The sequence below is a fragment of the Populus euphratica genome, unplaced genomic scaffold (genome assembly GCF_000495115.2).
Source record: "Populus euphratica unplaced genomic scaffold, PopEup_1.0 scaffold173.1, whole genome shotgun sequence".
NCBI lineage: Eukaryota > Viridiplantae > Streptophyta > Magnoliopsida > Malpighiales > Salicaceae > Populus > Populus euphratica.
In genome coordinates, this window is record NW_011499951.1 from 446,851 (window position 1) to 464,947 (window position 18,097).

At 33.3% G+C, this 18,097-nt stretch overlaps 3 protein-coding genes across 4 annotated transcripts; 2 read left to right on the forward strand and 1 right to left on the reverse strand.

Moving 5' to 3' along the window:
* Positions 1 to 4,830: 4,830 nt before the first annotated feature.
* On the forward strand, positions 4,831 to 6,159 carry LOC105137979 (ocs element-binding factor 1). Its single transcript, XM_011043944.1, has one exon. The coding sequence runs from the start codon at positions 5,463 to 5,465 to the stop codon at positions 5,895 to 5,897; it is 435 nt and encodes a 144-aa protein (XP_011042246.1). The 5' UTR covers positions 4,831 to 5,462; the 3' UTR covers positions 5,898 to 6,159.
* Positions 6,160 to 7,827: 1,668 nt separating this feature from the next.
* On the reverse strand, positions 7,828 to 8,448 carry LOC105137980 (calvin cycle protein CP12-1, chloroplastic). The gene has a single exon (XM_011043945.1). It carries the CDS (start codon positions 8,382 to 8,384, stop codon positions 8,004 to 8,006), a length of 381 nt encoding a protein of 126 aa, XP_011042247.1. The 5' UTR covers positions 8,385 to 8,448; the 3' UTR covers positions 7,828 to 8,003.
* A 3,145-nt stretch (positions 8,449 to 11,593) lies between these two features.
* On the forward strand, positions 11,594 to 18,068 carry LOC105137981 (probable glutamyl endopeptidase, chloroplastic). 2 transcript variants are annotated; one of them, XM_011043948.1, is made up of 11 exons: positions 11,594 to 11,886; positions 12,343 to 13,324; positions 13,516 to 13,644; positions 15,154 to 15,453; positions 15,548 to 16,006; positions 16,153 to 16,218; positions 16,685 to 16,745; positions 16,841 to 16,990; positions 17,132 to 17,269; positions 17,489 to 17,808; positions 17,946 to 18,068. In XM_011043948.1, the coding sequence occupies exons 1-10, from the start codon at positions 11,637 to 11,639 to the stop codon at positions 17,762 to 17,764; spliced, it is 2,811 nt and encodes a 936-aa protein (XP_011042250.1). In that variant the 5' UTR covers positions 11,594 to 11,636; the 3' UTR covers positions 17,765 to 17,808; positions 17,946 to 18,068. The 2 variants fall into 2 exon arrangements, with proteins under 2 accessions (XP_011042250.1, XP_011042249.1); XM_011043947.1 differs by having other exon boundaries at positions 17,489 to 18,030.
* Positions 18,069 to 18,097: the final 29 nt, after the last annotated feature.

The following is an 18,097-nucleotide window of genomic DNA, read 5'->3' on the forward strand; positions in this document are numbered from 1 at the left end:
TGAGTTAGTGATTTTAGACCGGTATTACAACAGCTATAAGAGGAACTACTCAACGAGAATAATACTGTGAGGTAGTTAGATTTTAAGATTATCAAATGAGCATCCATTTTGTTTTGCCTAAGGCATAGGAGAGCATTAAATGCTCTACAAGAAAAGACCCCAGCCAGCTCCCCACGACAAAAATTAAAAAGAAAATGAACAATGGTGCTAAATTGGCATTGTTTTGTTTATTTTGCAAAGAGATCCTAATCTTCCAATTGCATCAAATTTGAACACTTTGGACTGAGTTCTCAAGATTTATTTTCGATCAAGTCCTTGGTTATGTCAATTTGGACCCTTAATTTTCAGCTTCTTTTTTAATATAACTCTTAATCTTGTATATCTCCAATTTCATCCTTAATTAATTTTTAAACTTTTAATTTCTTCAAATTTACCCCTAATTTTAATCAATTTTGGTCCATAAATACAAACGCCTCTTTCACTTTGATCCTTGATTTTAGGATTCTTCAATTTACCACTCAATTGACCTCCAAACTTTGATTTTTTTGCAATTAAGCTCATGATTACACTAATTTAACTTTTCAAAATTTCAATTGTGACCTTAATCTTTTAATTTTTGCAAATTGATTCAAGTTAAGCCTCCAAACTTGATTTCTCATCAATTGAATCCTTGATTGAATCCAAAACTCATTTCAAATTTAATTAAGTCATTAAACTTAATTAATTCTTCTAATTTTTTTTCAATTGACTTTTAAACTTAATTTTTACTTTAATTAAGTCCTAAATAAATCAATTAAACTTGTTAGAAGTTCAATTAAATCTTTAGACTTAATTAATTCTTCTAATTTTGATCAAGTTTGGATTTCAACCTCAATTATCTTCCTTTCTTCATCCCATCATGTCGAAAGATCTCAAACTAGATATGCTTTTGGTGTTTTAATATTTTATAACTTGAAAGCTTATCTCCTTGTCTTATTTTGAATTTTTAATGAAAAAATAAATTTAAAGGGGTTCAAAATTGGGTTATGACAAAATGAATCTTTAAGTTTCTTTGGCCTTGATCTTGTAATTGGCCTATCTGGAACTCTTGAATAAACCCCAGCCTCGTAGCTTAACTTTTTAAAGTCCAAACCCATGACTTGAATTATGGATTCTACCGAGTTTAATAATTTTGAATTTTATTTTAAAAGTAATTTTTTACTTAATGATATGCTAATAAAAATATATACTTGAAAATTAAATACTAATCAAATATCAAGATATTTATTTGAGACTACTATAATATCATACAAAGCAAACCAAAACAAATTATGAAAATAAATTTCAAATCAATCAAATATTAAAAGATGAAATTGATAAAAAAAAAAACAAAAAGGATTCAATCAAAAGAAAAAAATTGGAAGATGGAATTTAAAAAAAAAAAGAAGGGATCAACCATATTGGTCAACCTTGAAACCTCTCTAGTAGATTCCTTGTCTAGCCTGATTTTAAAATTAATCCATGCAAAAGTTACCTCCACATGGCTTAGTCAATTTGGCAAAAAACATGATTTTGTCTTTAAGGAAATTTTAAAATGACATCTTTTTTTTTAAAATATTAAGACAGTGATATATTAGTTCGACCCTAGTTTCACAGCTTAATCCACTAAAAGCATAATTTCGATTATGAATTCCATTTAGTTCAACAATTTTATTTTTTTAACTATTTTTTATTTAATAACAAGATAACAAAAATAATTACTTGCAAAATTGAGCACCAACCAAATATTAGGATGTTTATTTGAAATTATGATAACATTATATAAGACAAACTAAAATAAATTATAAAGATGAATTTAAAATGAATGAAACATTGAAGGATAAAGATACATAAAAAAATAAAAAGCTTAAATGGATTCAATTGAAATAGTGACTCAAAAATTAAGAATCAACCAAATATTAAGACATGTATTTGAGACAACAATAACATCATAAAAATCAAACCAAAACAAATTATAAAGAACAATTTTGAATTAACAATTATATTGAATTGTAGAATTATATATATAAAAAAAAAGCTAAAAAGAATTTATTTGAAAGGAAAAAGAAATTGGATGATATAATAAAAAATAATAATTACAAAATTGAAAATTGAAAATTTGTTTATGTGTTTTTTCTATCCCAAAATTTAAATTTCAACTTATTTTCATCTAAAAACACAAAAATCACATTATAGAAATCTATATAACCCCATTCTCTCAACTCTGAAAACACATTATAATTTATCTAAAAACTCAAAATAAAATAAAATCAAGATATAATTTTCATATTCTGATCTAGTTTTTCATACATGTTGAAAGTTTTCTCTCTCTTCTTCGTCTTTGATGTCTTTCTCTACTCCTCTTAATTGTTAAAGATTGAAATGTGATAAAAATAATATTACATAAAGTAAATTATGAAAACAATAGATACTAAAGTTATATGTACCATTCAAAAACACCATGTTTTGTAATTTACAGTTAAATTATTTTGTTGCCCCCGTTATATTATGAGTATGATCAACATTTAATTGAATAGGAAAAGAAATGTTTAGAGGATAGAAACCATATGGTACTGTTATTGACCCGTGTAAAAGTTTTCCTCTTGTGAACTAATTAATTTGACGAGTTTAAAAGTAAACTTAATAATAAGAAAAAAATATATGATTTTGGCTTTAAAAAACTTTCAAGGTAAAGATAATATTAAGATAATAATACGTTAGATTTATCTTAATTTCACGGCTCAATTTACCAAACCTGCAGTCTAGATCATGGACTCCATTAGATTCAACAATTTTATTTTTTAATTATTTTTTACTTAATGATATAATAATAAAAGTAATTGCTCGTAAAATATAGCACTAACCAAATATCAATATATTTATTTGAGATTATGATAACCTTGTATAAAGAAAACTGAAATAAATTATAAAAATGAATTTAAAATCAATAAAGTATTAAAAGATAAAATTAAAAAACAAACTAAAAATAATTCAATTAAAATATATGCTTGAAAAATTAAGTATCAATCAAATATCAAGATATTTATTTGAGATAATAATAACATCATAGAAATCAAATAAAGACATTTTAAAATTAACAAATTATTGAATTAAAAAATTAAAAAAAAAAGCTAAAAAGGATTTAATAAAAAAAGGAAATTGAAGAATAAAATTAAAAAATCATTTTTTTACTATTTACATGAATAGTGAATGAGCTGAGAATTATTTTTAGTTTAGGTAATATTTAACATTATCACTTCTATTTGATTAATAAAATTTGTTTTCAAAATAAAATATTAATATCATTCCATCGCATCTTAGTTGGCCACCTTGCTTCAAATTTAGAGGTTTCTCCTTGAAAAATGTTCCCTTTAAAATATAATCATTTTTAATTAAAAATAATATTTTAAAATTAAAATAAATATAGTTGGTTGATTAGAAGACATAATTAAATATTAATAAATGGTCAAAAAATATTTTTTTGTGTAAAGAGTATTCACATTTACTATAATAAAAGGTTGATGCCACCTGTGATTTGTCAGTCCTTGAGAAAGTCAATGAAGTGCAAAGTCTTCATAACTTGGCGACTTTCGACGTAAGGTTTATTCAAATCTTCAGCAATATAGGGACACCCATCATTGATAAGATTAAAAAAAAAAACAATATTTATTAAAAAATAATTTATAAAATTTACTTATCTACTGTTACTTTAAATTCACAACACATACAATTTAAAATAACATTTTAAAATAAATTTTTTTATAATAATATAATATTAAATGAATGTTTTTATATAATTATCATTTTTAAGCGTTATATATATTTATGTTTTGAAAGATTCTTCAATTTATGTACCTAATATTTACTTAAGTATTATTAAAGCTACCTTATGTGATAAATTTAATTATGATTATTAAAATTTATATAAAATTAATTAAAAATTAAACATTTTTATTTAATAAAGAAAAACAATTTTTTGAAATTAAAAGAATTATTATTAATTGATTCAGACATGGGTAAAGTACACATTAATAAATTTGTATTAGAACATTATGACAAGATGAAAATTAAATAATAATGATGAATTATTGAGCAATATGATCAACCAAGTAAATCCTACTTTAATATCATCATACAACAACTCATTTGCATCATAAGAATAATGCTAAGTATCATGATAAAAATATGTGAATTCATGGATCCAAATGAGAAAAATATTGCAATGATCTAGGGTTTATAAACTGTTTCTGTTTTTTTTTTTAGATAGCATTTTATAATTTGATTGAAATTGCACATATTTATTGAGTTTTAAAAAATTGCAATTTGTAAGAAATTATTTTTAAATATAATGAAATTATCACAATACCTCTCTCTCTCTCTCTCTCTCTCACACACACACACACACACACACACACACACACACACACATCAATTAAACTATCACTTTGACTCTTTTAAACCAAACAACAAATATAATTTTCACCGAACTACAAAATACTTTGGATAATTTTCTCAAAAAAAGAAAAAAATCACCAACGTGTGACATTCAAAGTTTTGACGGAAAATAATATCTAACAAACCTTCAGTATTTAATTAATTACTTAAACGGATAATAACACAGCGATTATGACTTTGGAGTTTTTGGTCCTTTCCACAGCTGTTCAGGATTCATGAATGAAGAAGACCAACAAATCCCACGAAGCTTCGTTTTTACACTTTGACTTGGTAAACGAAGGAATAATTATAGTATATTCCCCTATGAAAAAAATAATATATACATGGGAGACTTCGAGAGGCTTAAAAGCACAGCTGGCGTCATTCTGCACGCCAGCAATTACACCGACGCCACTCATAACTCTCTTGGAAAAAAAAAAAAAAAAAACCCCACCATTTTGAATTAAAAGATATCTTCTAACAGCTAAATCCAGCCCCTCTTTTTCTATAAAAGCCGCACCAAACGACATCATTAACCTTCTTTTCTTTAGGATAAATCTGGGTCTTCCTATTTCAGGGTTTCTGTTCCCCGAAAAATCTCTCTCTCACCCCCTCTCTGCGTTTCGTCAGCTAAGTATTCTTCTTTCAGTGTCTCTATTTTTGTTTTTAGATCTAGAGTCTCGGATCTAATTTTTGGGTGATTTCTTACTCTCGTGTTTTCTAAAAATCCGTGCTGTTCGATTTGGGGATCGAAAATTAGGGTTTTGGAAGAAGCACCAATGTTTTTAGAATTTCTTTGAGTTACGCTATGCTTATGCGTCGAATTCGGATTCTTCACTCTTTCTCGGTTGTGTTTCTCTACTGGTTTTATGTGTTCTCATGAATTAATCCAATTTATTTTCTAGATCTCGACCCCTAGTACATTTTACAGTCTAATTATAACCGAATTGGATAGGTAGGTATTGAATTTATTTGATTTTGTTAGCGAAGAATCTAGAAATTGTAAAAAAATGTCTGCTCGGCAAGCGGCGAGCTCAGGATCGGATAGTGATCCGCGATATGCGAATGTCGATGAGAGGAAAAGGAAGAGGATGATATCCAACAGGGAATCTGCGAGGCGTTCCAGGATGAGGAAGCAGAAACAAATGGAGGATTTGGTCAATGAAGTGAGCAAATTGCAGAACGAGAACAATCAGTTGATGCAGGGTATCAATGTTGGCCAACAACGCCGCATGGAGATGGAGTCGGCCAACAATGTCCTGAGGGCTCAGGCTGTGGAATTGACTGAGAGGCTGCGGTCGTTGAACTCTGTGTTGCAGATTGTGGAGGATGTTAGTGGTCTCTCTATGGAGATACCCGAAATACCCGATCCTTTGTTGAAGCCATGGCAGCTCCCCTGTTCAAAAATGCCCATAATGGCATCTGCTGATATGTTTCAATATTAGTGTTTGTGAGCCTGTTCAGTGCTTTGCTGGAAGATGTTGTTTGTCTATCGTCCGGGGTTCATCTTTTGCTTGCGTGGGTCTTTATAACAGCATGGTTTAATGTCTTAGGTGGATGCTGGTATGGTGTGTGTTTGATAGCAGTGTGGTTTGGTCGAAGTTGTGATGTTATGGGTCCTGTTTGAATTTCAATCACCGTTTATAATGTAATCACTTTCCAATTTGTGTCATTTCCCTTACTGTTATGTTTCTCTGCAGTAATCTCGATGTGATTGCATTATATTTTCCATGGTATGCATGTGTTTGGTTTATTTGCATTAAATCGTGAGTGGATTTGATGTTTAAATCAAAGTGAAAGATTATGGTCTCCATCATTTTTATGCTCACAGATTGTACCCCCCTGCACTTGATTGCCCCCCAAATGTGAGGAGCTGGATCTCAATTGTCTGGGTGATGATTTGTGATCAGCATGTTTTTGTTGCTGGTTTCCTTATAGTTGGAATGGTTAACACTAAGTGGGTGGTAGTAAGTGTTTACACAGTAGTGACGGTAAATTGCTACGCTGTCTGCTTCCGGTGGCTTGTGAGGATAATTGTTTGTAAAATTGGATACAACTTAATAGGAAGATCAACTAGAACGATGAGATGGTCGCTTGTTGCGTGGGTTGAACCTTAAGCTGCGGAAGACTCACTTGAAGGTTCTAACTCTCTCCTGAGCCAATTCAATGCTTTTAATTTTTCCTAATTTGTTGTTCTTACTTTTGGATGGTGGTATATAGCACTTTGCACCTAGTTTCCGGGTGATTTTGGATAGACTTAGATTGGAAGTCATCCAAGTTGAATCACTTTGCATAGTTTCCGAGTGATTTTGGATAGACCTAGATTGGAAGTTGTAGAAGTTGAATGATCTTCAACTTGGATGAGCTCATTTGGGGACTTGGGGTTTATGTTTTTAAGCGTGTCTATATTTGGAAGCTGATATGGTTTATGGATATAATTTGGTAGCAGTGTGCGTGTTGGACTTCCTCGGGATATTTCATGAGGGGACGATTGGTGAGTGCTGTTTTTCCCACCTCACGATTCCTCCCCCCGTGGAGCGATGTAGCTCACAACTTTTGACTGCTATTTAGCATGCTGGGTGTTGTTCCTGGAAGATTCCTGGAAACAGCTGAATTGTAATGCAAATCATGAAGCAAATCATTAAAGTTCAATCAGAAATTCCCTCATTTTGACCAAGCCAGGAAGCAAGGTCGGATAATTGCGTGAGTTGGCGTAATCCCCGCTGCAAGGCATCTAGAGGGTTCTTATTACCAATTCAAGTCAATTTTCTTACGGTTCTTATCTCTTCTAAGAATTTTCGTGGATTTTTCCCCGACAATAAATATGTTTTTAGATTAAATTGTGCATTTATTGAGATGACATCTCCTTATTTAGTAATTTGAAAAACGCATTTTCACATAAACAATGACTAAGAAGTGAAATTATCTAACCTCAAACAAAAACACAACTGGTGAGACCCTTGTATTAGCATTTTCCCTTTTTCTTTCCTTGCTCACCCGACATCCAACCCCGTAGATAACACTAAATAGTAAATGCTACTGTAGCGGGTTTGGAACCTGAACTGTCCTGGATCTCAAATCTTAATCGTTTAGCTGTCTTCTTATTAACAGAAGCCAGTTCAATTTTATTAATATAGGATAATGGAGACGGATGGCGCCATTCCCCGCTTCTCTATCCTTTTTTTCCTACAGGCCATTTAGCTTTGACCTTTTTATATCGTGGTTAGCCTGGATTCTGCACGGTAATCTTTACCGAATTTTTCCTACAGGCCGTTTCCTACAGGCACGCTTCAGCTCTAAGCCAGAGATATCTGAACTTCTTTTAGAAAAGTTTGAAAAAATAGCTATAAATTAAGTAGAAATATAACACGCAACTAATAATTAATCACCAAATTTATCTTTGACGAAGGTAGGGTATAAGAGTATGTGCTAATTAATAGAACATCATATATAATAGACACCATACAGCATCTCCAGCGTTACATAAACCAAAATTAATAAAAATATCTAAAGTTTGATCATTGAAAAAGGCACATAAAGTAAAAACCATTTCAATCTTCATAAGTGCGGCACTCATCTGTCTCAGGGTTGTCCTTGCAGTACTCCTCCAAAGGGTCAGACCCCTTCTTCTTGTCCTTGGCATGGCTAGCAGCAGCACTCAACTCCTCCACTTCATCCCATGCGGCTGCGCATTCTCCACTTGCTGCATCATCGGAGCACGCCGCCTCTGCATCTTTTATGCTCTTTTCAACCTTCTCTGATATGCTATCAGGGGCAGCCCTCACGGGTCGGATTTGCATGCGCCCGGACCCCAGGTGGTATGTCCTCCTCCATGGCTGGTTTAACTTGATGAGGGGCTGAGCTCTTGGTTTGTCTGTTGCCTTAGCTAAGACTCTAGGTGTTGAGAGGTTAAGACCAGCTATCGTTGCCATTCTAGTTATGGTAAAGCTTGTTGCTGTGGTGTGGTGTGGTATTGCGCAATGGAGATAAAACTGATAGTGTCGAGGGAAGGTGACAATGGAAACTATATTATCGGGACAAGTAACCATTACCGAACACAGATTTCTTATCAGGTGTCAACCAATTGCATGCTTCCACGTCAGACTGGGGAATTGTGGTGTGGTTTGTGCACTGATCTTGTTAATTATTACATGTACACTCGTGGTTAGTACATATTTACATAAATAAATACAAATCAATATATAAAAGACTTCGACTTATAATATTTGTTGATAAAATATAAACTTGAATATATAAATTAAAAATCTTAAAATAATCTACTGTCTTCAAACGTCAAAGATCAGGGTTTATAACTGCCAGAAAAGTTGGATCGGAGTAAAAGCCTTATTGATATTTACAGCTCCTTCTTCCTTTTTTTATAAGAAAAATGCATTAAACTCCAACTAATTTGATCGAGTTCACTCAGTTTATTTCTCTCCAAATCTTATTTAAAAAAAATAAATACCGAACCACCTGAATTAATCACAACTCGCTTCTTTAGCTTGAAAGTTCCTATCCCGCCTCCAAAGTATCAGCCATGGCAGACCTTTATCTGTCACGAATTCAAGATAGCCAAATATAAAAAGAGAGGGAAAAAACGTGTTTTCCATGTAAAAATGCTGACGGACGTCGGATAAGATGTAGAAGACCAATCCAGGAGCCAAACCCCCTCGTTACCCAGTTGATATTTTAGGGAGTTAATAAATTCATCACCACCTAAGATGTTGAAACTTTGAATGATTCCAATTCCGCCTCCCATAGAATCTTTAGAGATGGCAAATTTCTGACCCCAATAATTAATTACCTTATCATCAGTACTGAATATTTCTCCGGCATGGTACTAACTAGTTCCCTTTGGGAGTAACAGACTCATTTTGTGTTATGAGGCTGCTGATGAATGAAATTATACAGTAACTGAGATATTTATAGATTTTTTTATATTAATTTATGATATTTAATTATTTTTTAAATAGGTAAGTTTTACAATAATATATAATATATGTTAAGGGTAAAATATTTTTTTATATTTTATTTTATTTTATCCATTATAACCTAACATTATATAGAAACAATCACTTTATATATATATATATATATATATATATATATATTTTACTACCAAACAAAATTTTATTTGTCTTTTTTTCTACTTGTCTCTTTTATTTTTATTGTTTCTGTATTTTTTGTTTTAGGACTATAATCAAATACTACCTAGAAAAAATATAAATAAAATACATTATTTATATAGAAAATCCCACATCAAGGTTAGAATTTATCACATCCAATTCCATATTTAAATAAATCAATGTTTTTATCCACTTTTATAGAGATAAACAAACCCCCCTGCCCTTTTCAATTCAAGTAAATGGGGAAGAATCTCAGTAAAAACCGTATATTTATCATCTCTGTTGTTTTCCCCACTTGTCCCTTGTGTTCTTAAGAAACAAATAATTCAAAACCTTTTAATAGAAAGACCTCATGTTTAATCTCTATATTTTGATACTAACTTACCATTGAGTCTTTTCATTAATTTGTTTGTTAATAAGATGCACAACCATCACATTAATTTCTTCTTCTCTTATATTTTTTTTTGTAAGTTTTTTTTTTTGCTTAATTTCTTCTTCTCTTATATTTTTTTTTGTAAGTTTTTTTTTTTGCAAGTTTTTCTATGTAATGTTTGGTATACTAAATATGAACAAATAACCATCTTATTCAATATTCAGTGTACTTTAAATTGGACTGGATAATTTAACTTATTTTGTACTTGATAGATACTAAATAATACTCAATTGATACGAAGTCTACAAAAATCTTGATTTAAGAAAAAAATAAAAAAAAAATAATCTTGGTAAAAAACTCAGGTCAATTTATGAACTTGTTAACCTGAGATAAAATATAGATAAAAAATCCAATAACTTTTTTATATATATTTATTTGTCAATATAAGGTTGCTTTGATTTAATTTTTTTTTTTAATTTGGGTCAACTCGAGTTGACCCTTCTAACTCTTAAATTGAGTTTTATTCTGGATCGACCATCGAATCGGATTTTAAAATTATAATAATAACAATTTTTATTCTTATGCTGTTTTGATTTAACTCAAATTGACTATCTCGACCCATGAATTGGGCCTTGCCCCAGGTCAACCCCATAGTTAGGTTTTAAAACTATTTTTATCATTACAATGACTCGAGTCAATGGTCAACCCAACTCATAAACCTTGCCTAGCCTTAACCTTTAAGTAGGATTTTAAAACTATGATAATAATTATTTTTATTTTTATATAGATCCAAGTCAAAGGTCAACTTGACCCATAACTCGGATTTGGTCCCATATCAACTCCTGAGTCGAGTTTTAAAACTATAGCAATAATCATTTTTATTCTTACGTGGACCTAGATTAATAGTCAACCTAATATGTGACTCGAGTCTAGTTGATCAGGCCTGATCCTAAGTCGACTTTCAATTCGAGTTTTAAAACTATTATAATAATTTTTTTATCCTAAGGTTAACCTAGGTCAATGACCAATTCGACTCGTAACCCGAGTTTGGCCTTAAGTCGACTATCTAGTCAAGTTTTAAAACTATAATTATAATTATTTTTATTTTTATATTGACCCAGTTCAATGATAAACTTGACTTGTGATGCAGACTTGACCCCGGGTTGATATACGAATCATGTTTTAAAATTTTGATAATAATAATTTTTATTTTTATATTAACTTGGATTAACTATATTAACACTTACATAAAATATTTAACTTGTCCTATCTTTTTTAGTAGAATATTTTTTTTATTAGATAAAATAAAAATTAACCAAATATCTATATAAAAAAAATTATTTTGTCCTGTGCATCATTGTCCTATAAACACTTCCTTAATGACTTCAAATGATCAGAAACTAGAGGGACGAGATGACTATTTTCTTGAAGACCGAGGCACCAAGTTACTCTAATTGAAGAATAGTTTGAAGAGAAGTTACCTAGTCTATGGCAAATTCTATAGTTGACGGCGGTGCCATATGAGTCAGGTTAATAAGGTGCCCTGTAGACTGCGGTGTGAGAGAATATAACTAATTACGTGAATATAAAATTCTACATATATATATATATATATATATATAATAAAATACGAATAATTAATTCTACGAGCACTATGAAATTTCATTTATTGGATAGGAAGGCAAATGGTGCAGCTTCCCAAAGTCAATCATCGTCTGAGTTTCCTGTCTTCCCCCCCGTTCTCTCTTCCCTCACTCACAACATCCGTACGAACTCATGGCCACCTGAGAACTCATCACTCTAAAAGGTTCAAGTCAATTTCAACTATGCCTTGTAGACTCGGCAATCTTGTGCCTGTAAACTCTATTGCAGCCGAAAATGTTGGCAGTCGCTCCAATGCCTCTGTTTCATCCACATCCACCACCGAAGAGGAAGGTGCTCATTCACTCTCACTTTTCCTTTTGCAATTTGAGGTTATTATTGCTAATTAATCGTATCGGCTCGCTAGACTAGACTGGACTAGATTCTTCGGTAAAACACAAGGCAAAAGGAAGCGATGATGACCAGTTAAATATATCAAACAAGTTTATTAGTAGCTATGTGTGTATGTTAAAGCACGTTTCCTCTTTCTAGGAAACTGATCGGTCTTTCCTTTTTGTCCTTTTTCTTTTTTCGTTTTTTTCGTTTTTTTTTTTTTGGTTGGGGGGGGGGGGGTTATGGTTAAGTCTTAAAAACTTGCATGATTATAACTCTAACTGGTGATTTTTTTTTATTTAAAAACTTGCATGATTATAACTCTAACCGGTGATTTTTTTTTTTATATTTGTATAAATGTAGAAGCATTGGCATGTAAATATCAGCTTCCTCCACAGGAGATAAAAGACATTGTTGATGCATTGGCATGTAAATATCAGCTTCCTCCACCGGAGATAAAAGACATTGTTGATGCTCCGCCTCTCCCTGCGTTGTCATTATCACCGCAAAAGGATAAAATACTTTTTCTCAAGCGGAGATCATTACCTCCACTTGCAGAACTAGCAAGACCAGAGGAGAAGCTGGCTGGTTTGCGTATTGATGGGAATTGTAATACTAAGAGCCGGATGTCATTCTACACTGGTATTGGCATTCATCAGTTAATGCCTGATGGTATACTAGGGCCTGAAAGAGAGATACATGGATATCCAGATGGTGCTAAGATCAATTTTGTCACCTGGTCTCTTGATGGAAGGCATTTGGCCTTCAGCATCCGATTTGACGAGGAGGACAATAGCAGCAGTAAACTCAGAGTATGGGTTGCTAATGTGGAAACAGGGCAAGCTCGACCTTTGTTTCAGTCACCAGATGTTTACCTAAATGCTGTTTTTGATAATTTTGTATGGGTGGATAACTCTACTCTATTGGTCTGCACCATTCCATCATCTCGTGGAGATCCTCCAAAGAAACCATCAGTGCCCTCTGGTCCAAAGATTCAATCTAATGAGCAAAAAAATGTCGTTCAAGTTAGAACATTTCAGGACTTATTGAAGGATGAGTATGATGAAGACTTGTTTGACTACTACACAACCTCTCAACTTGTGCTGGCTTCTTTGGATGGGACAGCGAAGGAAGTTGGACCTCCAGCTGTATATACATCCATGGATCCATCCCCTGACCAAAAGTACCTTTTAATTAGTTCTATTCACAGACCATACTCTTTTATTGTACCGCGTGGAAGATTTCCCAAAAAGGTAGAAGTATGGACAACTGATGGGAAATTTGTGAGGGAACTCTGTGATTTGCCTCTAGCCGAGGACATTCCCATTGCAATCAGCAGTGTGCGCAAGGGGAAGCGCGCCGTCAATTGGAGAGCAGACAAGCCTTCAACACTCTACTGGTATAACAATGAAAATTCTAATTTTTCACCGTGCTTGTGTAGGAACCGGCAGGATTACATGACAGGTGCATGACGCTAGTTACTTAACAGTATAAATGAACACTTTTAGCATTATGTAGTGGCATGTGGAGCAGCTTGTCCTTGTTATTTTTATTCGTTTTTTTTTCCCTTGACTCTTGTTGACGTTTTAGGGCAGAGACACAAGATGGAGGTGATGCAAAAATTGAAGTTTCTCCAAGAGATATAGTTTATACACAGCCAGCTGAGCCATTGGAAGGTGAACAGCCAGAAATCTTGCACAAACTTGATCTTCGCTATGGGTATGATATGATCTGCATGTTGATTTCTTACTTTGCAAAACTAGTTTGCAACAGATTCTTAAATCGTGAATGCCTCGATAATTTTGAAACTTTTGGATCTTTCTTTTATATGTGTTTTGATAATGATACTCTCATACTCTGTAGAAAGACCTTAATCTTGCAGACTTACTGACATTAAGAAATTCTATAACCAACCACAGGATTCTCAAAGATAGGTCTAACACTAGCCTGAACTAGCATTCACTTCTGTCAATATACATGTTTTTTCATCTTGCGTCAAGCTCTAATTACATGCCCAAGGTCAACAAAAAGAGACATGCAGGAATGCATGTACATGTTCAGTTGCCTTCTCTCAAGCACATGTTTGATCCCTTTGATGATCCCATTGACTCGGTTGCTGAAAGTTTCAAAGCAAATCATGTCAGAGTTAATTTAATATGGTCTAATTAACTTCGCAGTTGCACCTGCCAAGTGGTCGACCTGACAAAATCCTAGCTTGATATATTTTTTTTTAATATTTTAGAAATGACATCAATATAACATTTTTTTACAAAAAAAATTAAAATGATGATATTTAGGATAAATCAAGGTTAAACCAGGTTAATCCGCCGATTTCATAACCTGGGTCATGACTCTATTTGGGTTTAATAAATTTGCTTTCTGGCAGGAATGCATGTACATGTTCAGTTGCCTCTCTCAAGCACATGTTTGATTCCTAAATTTCCAAATTTTTGTAATATCTGTTGAATACATGCATCGGTTGCGTAGGAGGGTTATGCAAAGACATGAGTGTGACTTATATTAAAAATGGATAATAACAAATTGTTTAATCACCCTTTAGGTCGGTGTGGGTTATCTTGGAAGACATGCAACATATGCTAAGACTTTTTCACTAAAATCTCTTACTAAATGAGGTACTGCTTTCACATTTGTTATCTATGCTATATCATTATCAATAGCACATGTTCACTAGTAAGTTGTTATGTTTCCATGAGGAACTTTTCAGTGATGTTATTAAATTCAATCAATCCTAGTGAGTCAACATGGTGATCCCATTGACTCGGTTGGTTGCTGGACCAGTCTGAGTTTCAAAGCAAATCATGTCAGAGTTAATTTAAATTTAATATGGCCTAATCAACTTGACAATTGCACCTACCAAGTGGTAGACCTGGCAAAATCCTAGCTTGATATATTTTTTTAAATATTTTAGAAATGATATGAATATAATATTTTTTTACAAAAAAATTAAAATGATAACATTTAGGATAGATCAAGGTTAAACCAGGTTAATCCGTCAATTTCATAACCTAGGTCATGACTATATTTGAGTTTAATAACTTTGAATCCATGTTTTATTTATTAAAAAATTATAATAATAGACATTTGCATGAAAAACAACAAATAAAATTGTTTAAGAGAAATGTATTTTTTATTTAATTAAGCATTATTTTTTCATGAATAAACAGAGGTTGTTCTTTAATTTTTTTTTTCTTTCCCCTTCCTTCATAGTGGGATCTATTGGTGTGATGATTCACTAGCACTAGTTGATGAATCATGGTACAAGACAAGGCGAACAAGAACCTGGGTGATATCTCCTGGTTCAAAAGATGCGAGTCCAAGAATACTATTTGATCGGTCATCAGAAGATGTGTACTCTGATCCTGGCTCTCCCATGTTGAGGAGGACTCCTGCTGGAACTTATGTGATTGCAAAGATAAAGAAGGAAAATGATGAAGGCACTTATGTTTTACTGAAGGGAAGTGGTGCTACGCCTGAAGGGAACATCCCCTTCCTTGATCTGTTTGACATGTGAGTATTTTGGAGAAGAACATTTCAACACATGTTCCTCACCTAGTCCCCAATTCTCATTGGTCTCATGATAATCCAAACCAGTTTCTTTCAGAAATACAGGCAGCAAAGAACGAATCTGGGAGAGTGACAAGGAAAGGTATTATGAAACTGTTGTTGCTCTTATGTTGGATTACGAAGAAGGGGATTTACTCCTTGATCGGTTGCAAATATTGACCTCCAAGGAGTCAAAGACAGAAAATAGGCAATATTTCATTCAGAAATGGCCAGAGAAGAAAGCATGTCAGATTACAAATTTTCCACACCCGTACCCACAGTTGGCATCATTGCAGAAAGAGATGATCAGGTACCAGAGAAAAGATGGGGTTCAGCTCACTGCAACATTGTACCTGCCACCAGGCTATGATTTGTCAAAAGATGGCCCTCTTCCATGTCTGGTCTGGTCTTACCCTGGAGAATTTAAAAGTAAAGATGCTGCAGGACAAGTTCGTGGTTCTCCTAATGAATTTGCTGGCATAGGTCCAACATCTGCTCTTCTTTGGTTGGCTAGGAGGCATGAATTCTTCCCTCCATTTCTTGTTACCATTTGTTTTGTTGCTTATACTGTCTCCATTATCAGCTGATTTTTGCTTCACCTTTACCATTGCTTGTGTGCTTTGAACATGCTGGACCTTATTATAATATCTTCATATCTTGCAGGTTTGCTATTTTATCTGGACCAACAATCCCTATTATTGGTGAGGGTGATGAGGAGGCAAATGACAGGTAATTTGATATAAATCTTACTGAATTATGTTTTTATTGCTAGTTCATATGAATATGATTATGTGGGTTTTCTTCATGTACTCATCAAGTTATTGTCATGAATTGCTAATTATTCACATAACTCAAACTCTTTCAGTAAATGGTATACAAGTATGTTTTCATGAAATTGTTGTTACAACTAACAAGTGAAACAAATCATTTGTTACATGTTAATCCTGGTTCCATGGATATTAACATAAAGCAAATGGTTCATGAAAGAAGAGGATAGCATTAGCATGATGCCTTTTCCCTTAACTCATGAGTTTCCGCAATATCCACAATATTGAACAAGGGGCTAACTCTTCAGTTGCTCTCTGTTATTTGGAGCATGTTTTTAAATTTCTTCTTAGGTAATAGGAAGTATCACTAAATGAACTATGATGTAGAGTCCCTAAAATTTTAAATCTTGACTATATGTGTTGACTAGATATGTAGAGCAACTGGTTGCAAGTGTGGAGGCATCTGTTGAGGAAGTTATCCAGCACGGAGTAAATTTCTTCACTTGTCCTCGTATGACTATTATTTCCATAGCACCGGATAAGTCTGTGACAGTGACAGTTGTTTTGGTGTTGCACATTTTAAGGTTGCTCATCCCAACAAAATTGCTGTTGGAGGACATTCCTATGGTGCATTCATGACTGCAAACCTCTTGGCACATGCCCCCCATCTTTTCTGTTGTGGAATTGCTCGTTCTGGAGCTTACAACAGAACACTTACACCTTTTGGCTTTCAGGTAAGAGAATAGTCCCCCCCCCTCCTCTATTACGTGCTGCTAATTGAACAACAACAGTGCTTCGCATGTTTTTCTTCCCACGATCACTATTTTTGTCATAGTTTTGGATGATTTCTTTTTTCTTTCATCTTATTGATATAGCACGAGGACAGAACTCTTTGGGAGGCCACTACTACTTATGTTGAAATGAGTCCTTTCATGTCAGCAAATAAAATTAAAAAGCCAATACTGCTTATCCATGGAGAAGAAGACAATAATTCAGGAACGCTAACCATGCAGGTATTTATAAAAGAAAATTTAATGGTTTAAACCTACCGTTCCAATTACCTAAACATAATCATACTATCTATCTGTAGAAATTATTCTATTCTTTTTATTCTTTCCGGTTGATACATATATTTAACTGTTGATTTCTCAGTTTAGTGGTTTGTTGCCAGCTTCAGTTTGTGTTCCCATCTTGTTTACTTGCTGCTTATCTTGCATTTTCACATGATGCAGTCAGATCGTTTCTTTAATGCTCTGAAAGGTCTTGGTGCCCTTTGTCGCCTGGTCATTCTACCCTTTGAGAGCCATGGGTACGCTGCACGAGAGAGCATCATGCATGTTCTATGGGAAACTGATAGATGGCTTCAGAAACATTGTGTGCAGAACCCTTCTGATGCAAGTGCAGAACTTGATGCCTGTAAGGACGAGGTGAGCAAAGGAGTTAGAGACTCCGATAACCAAGCAGTTGTTGCCAGTGGAGGAGGTGGGCCAGAGTTGGCAAGACTTTGAGCATGAAGGGTTCTACTCTTTGACGAGGTAATTGTTATGGTAATGTGTTCATCCCTTGTCTTCAATTATAATTCTATTGGCAAAATATTCAGTCCACTGGTCTGTGATTTCTTTGTTATGAAATCAACCAAAGTGAAAACTGTGTTAAATCTAATCATGGTGAAACTTTAAATCACACGAGCGTGTTTAGTTACTGGTCAGAACTCTCAAGCACACTACTCTTGTGTGGATGGATTGCCCTTGTCAATACATCGTTTTATTGAAAACTATTGTTTTGTTTTTTCGGTTGGATGTCGAAACTTGAGAGTATTGCTGTGCCCCCACGCGCCGCCG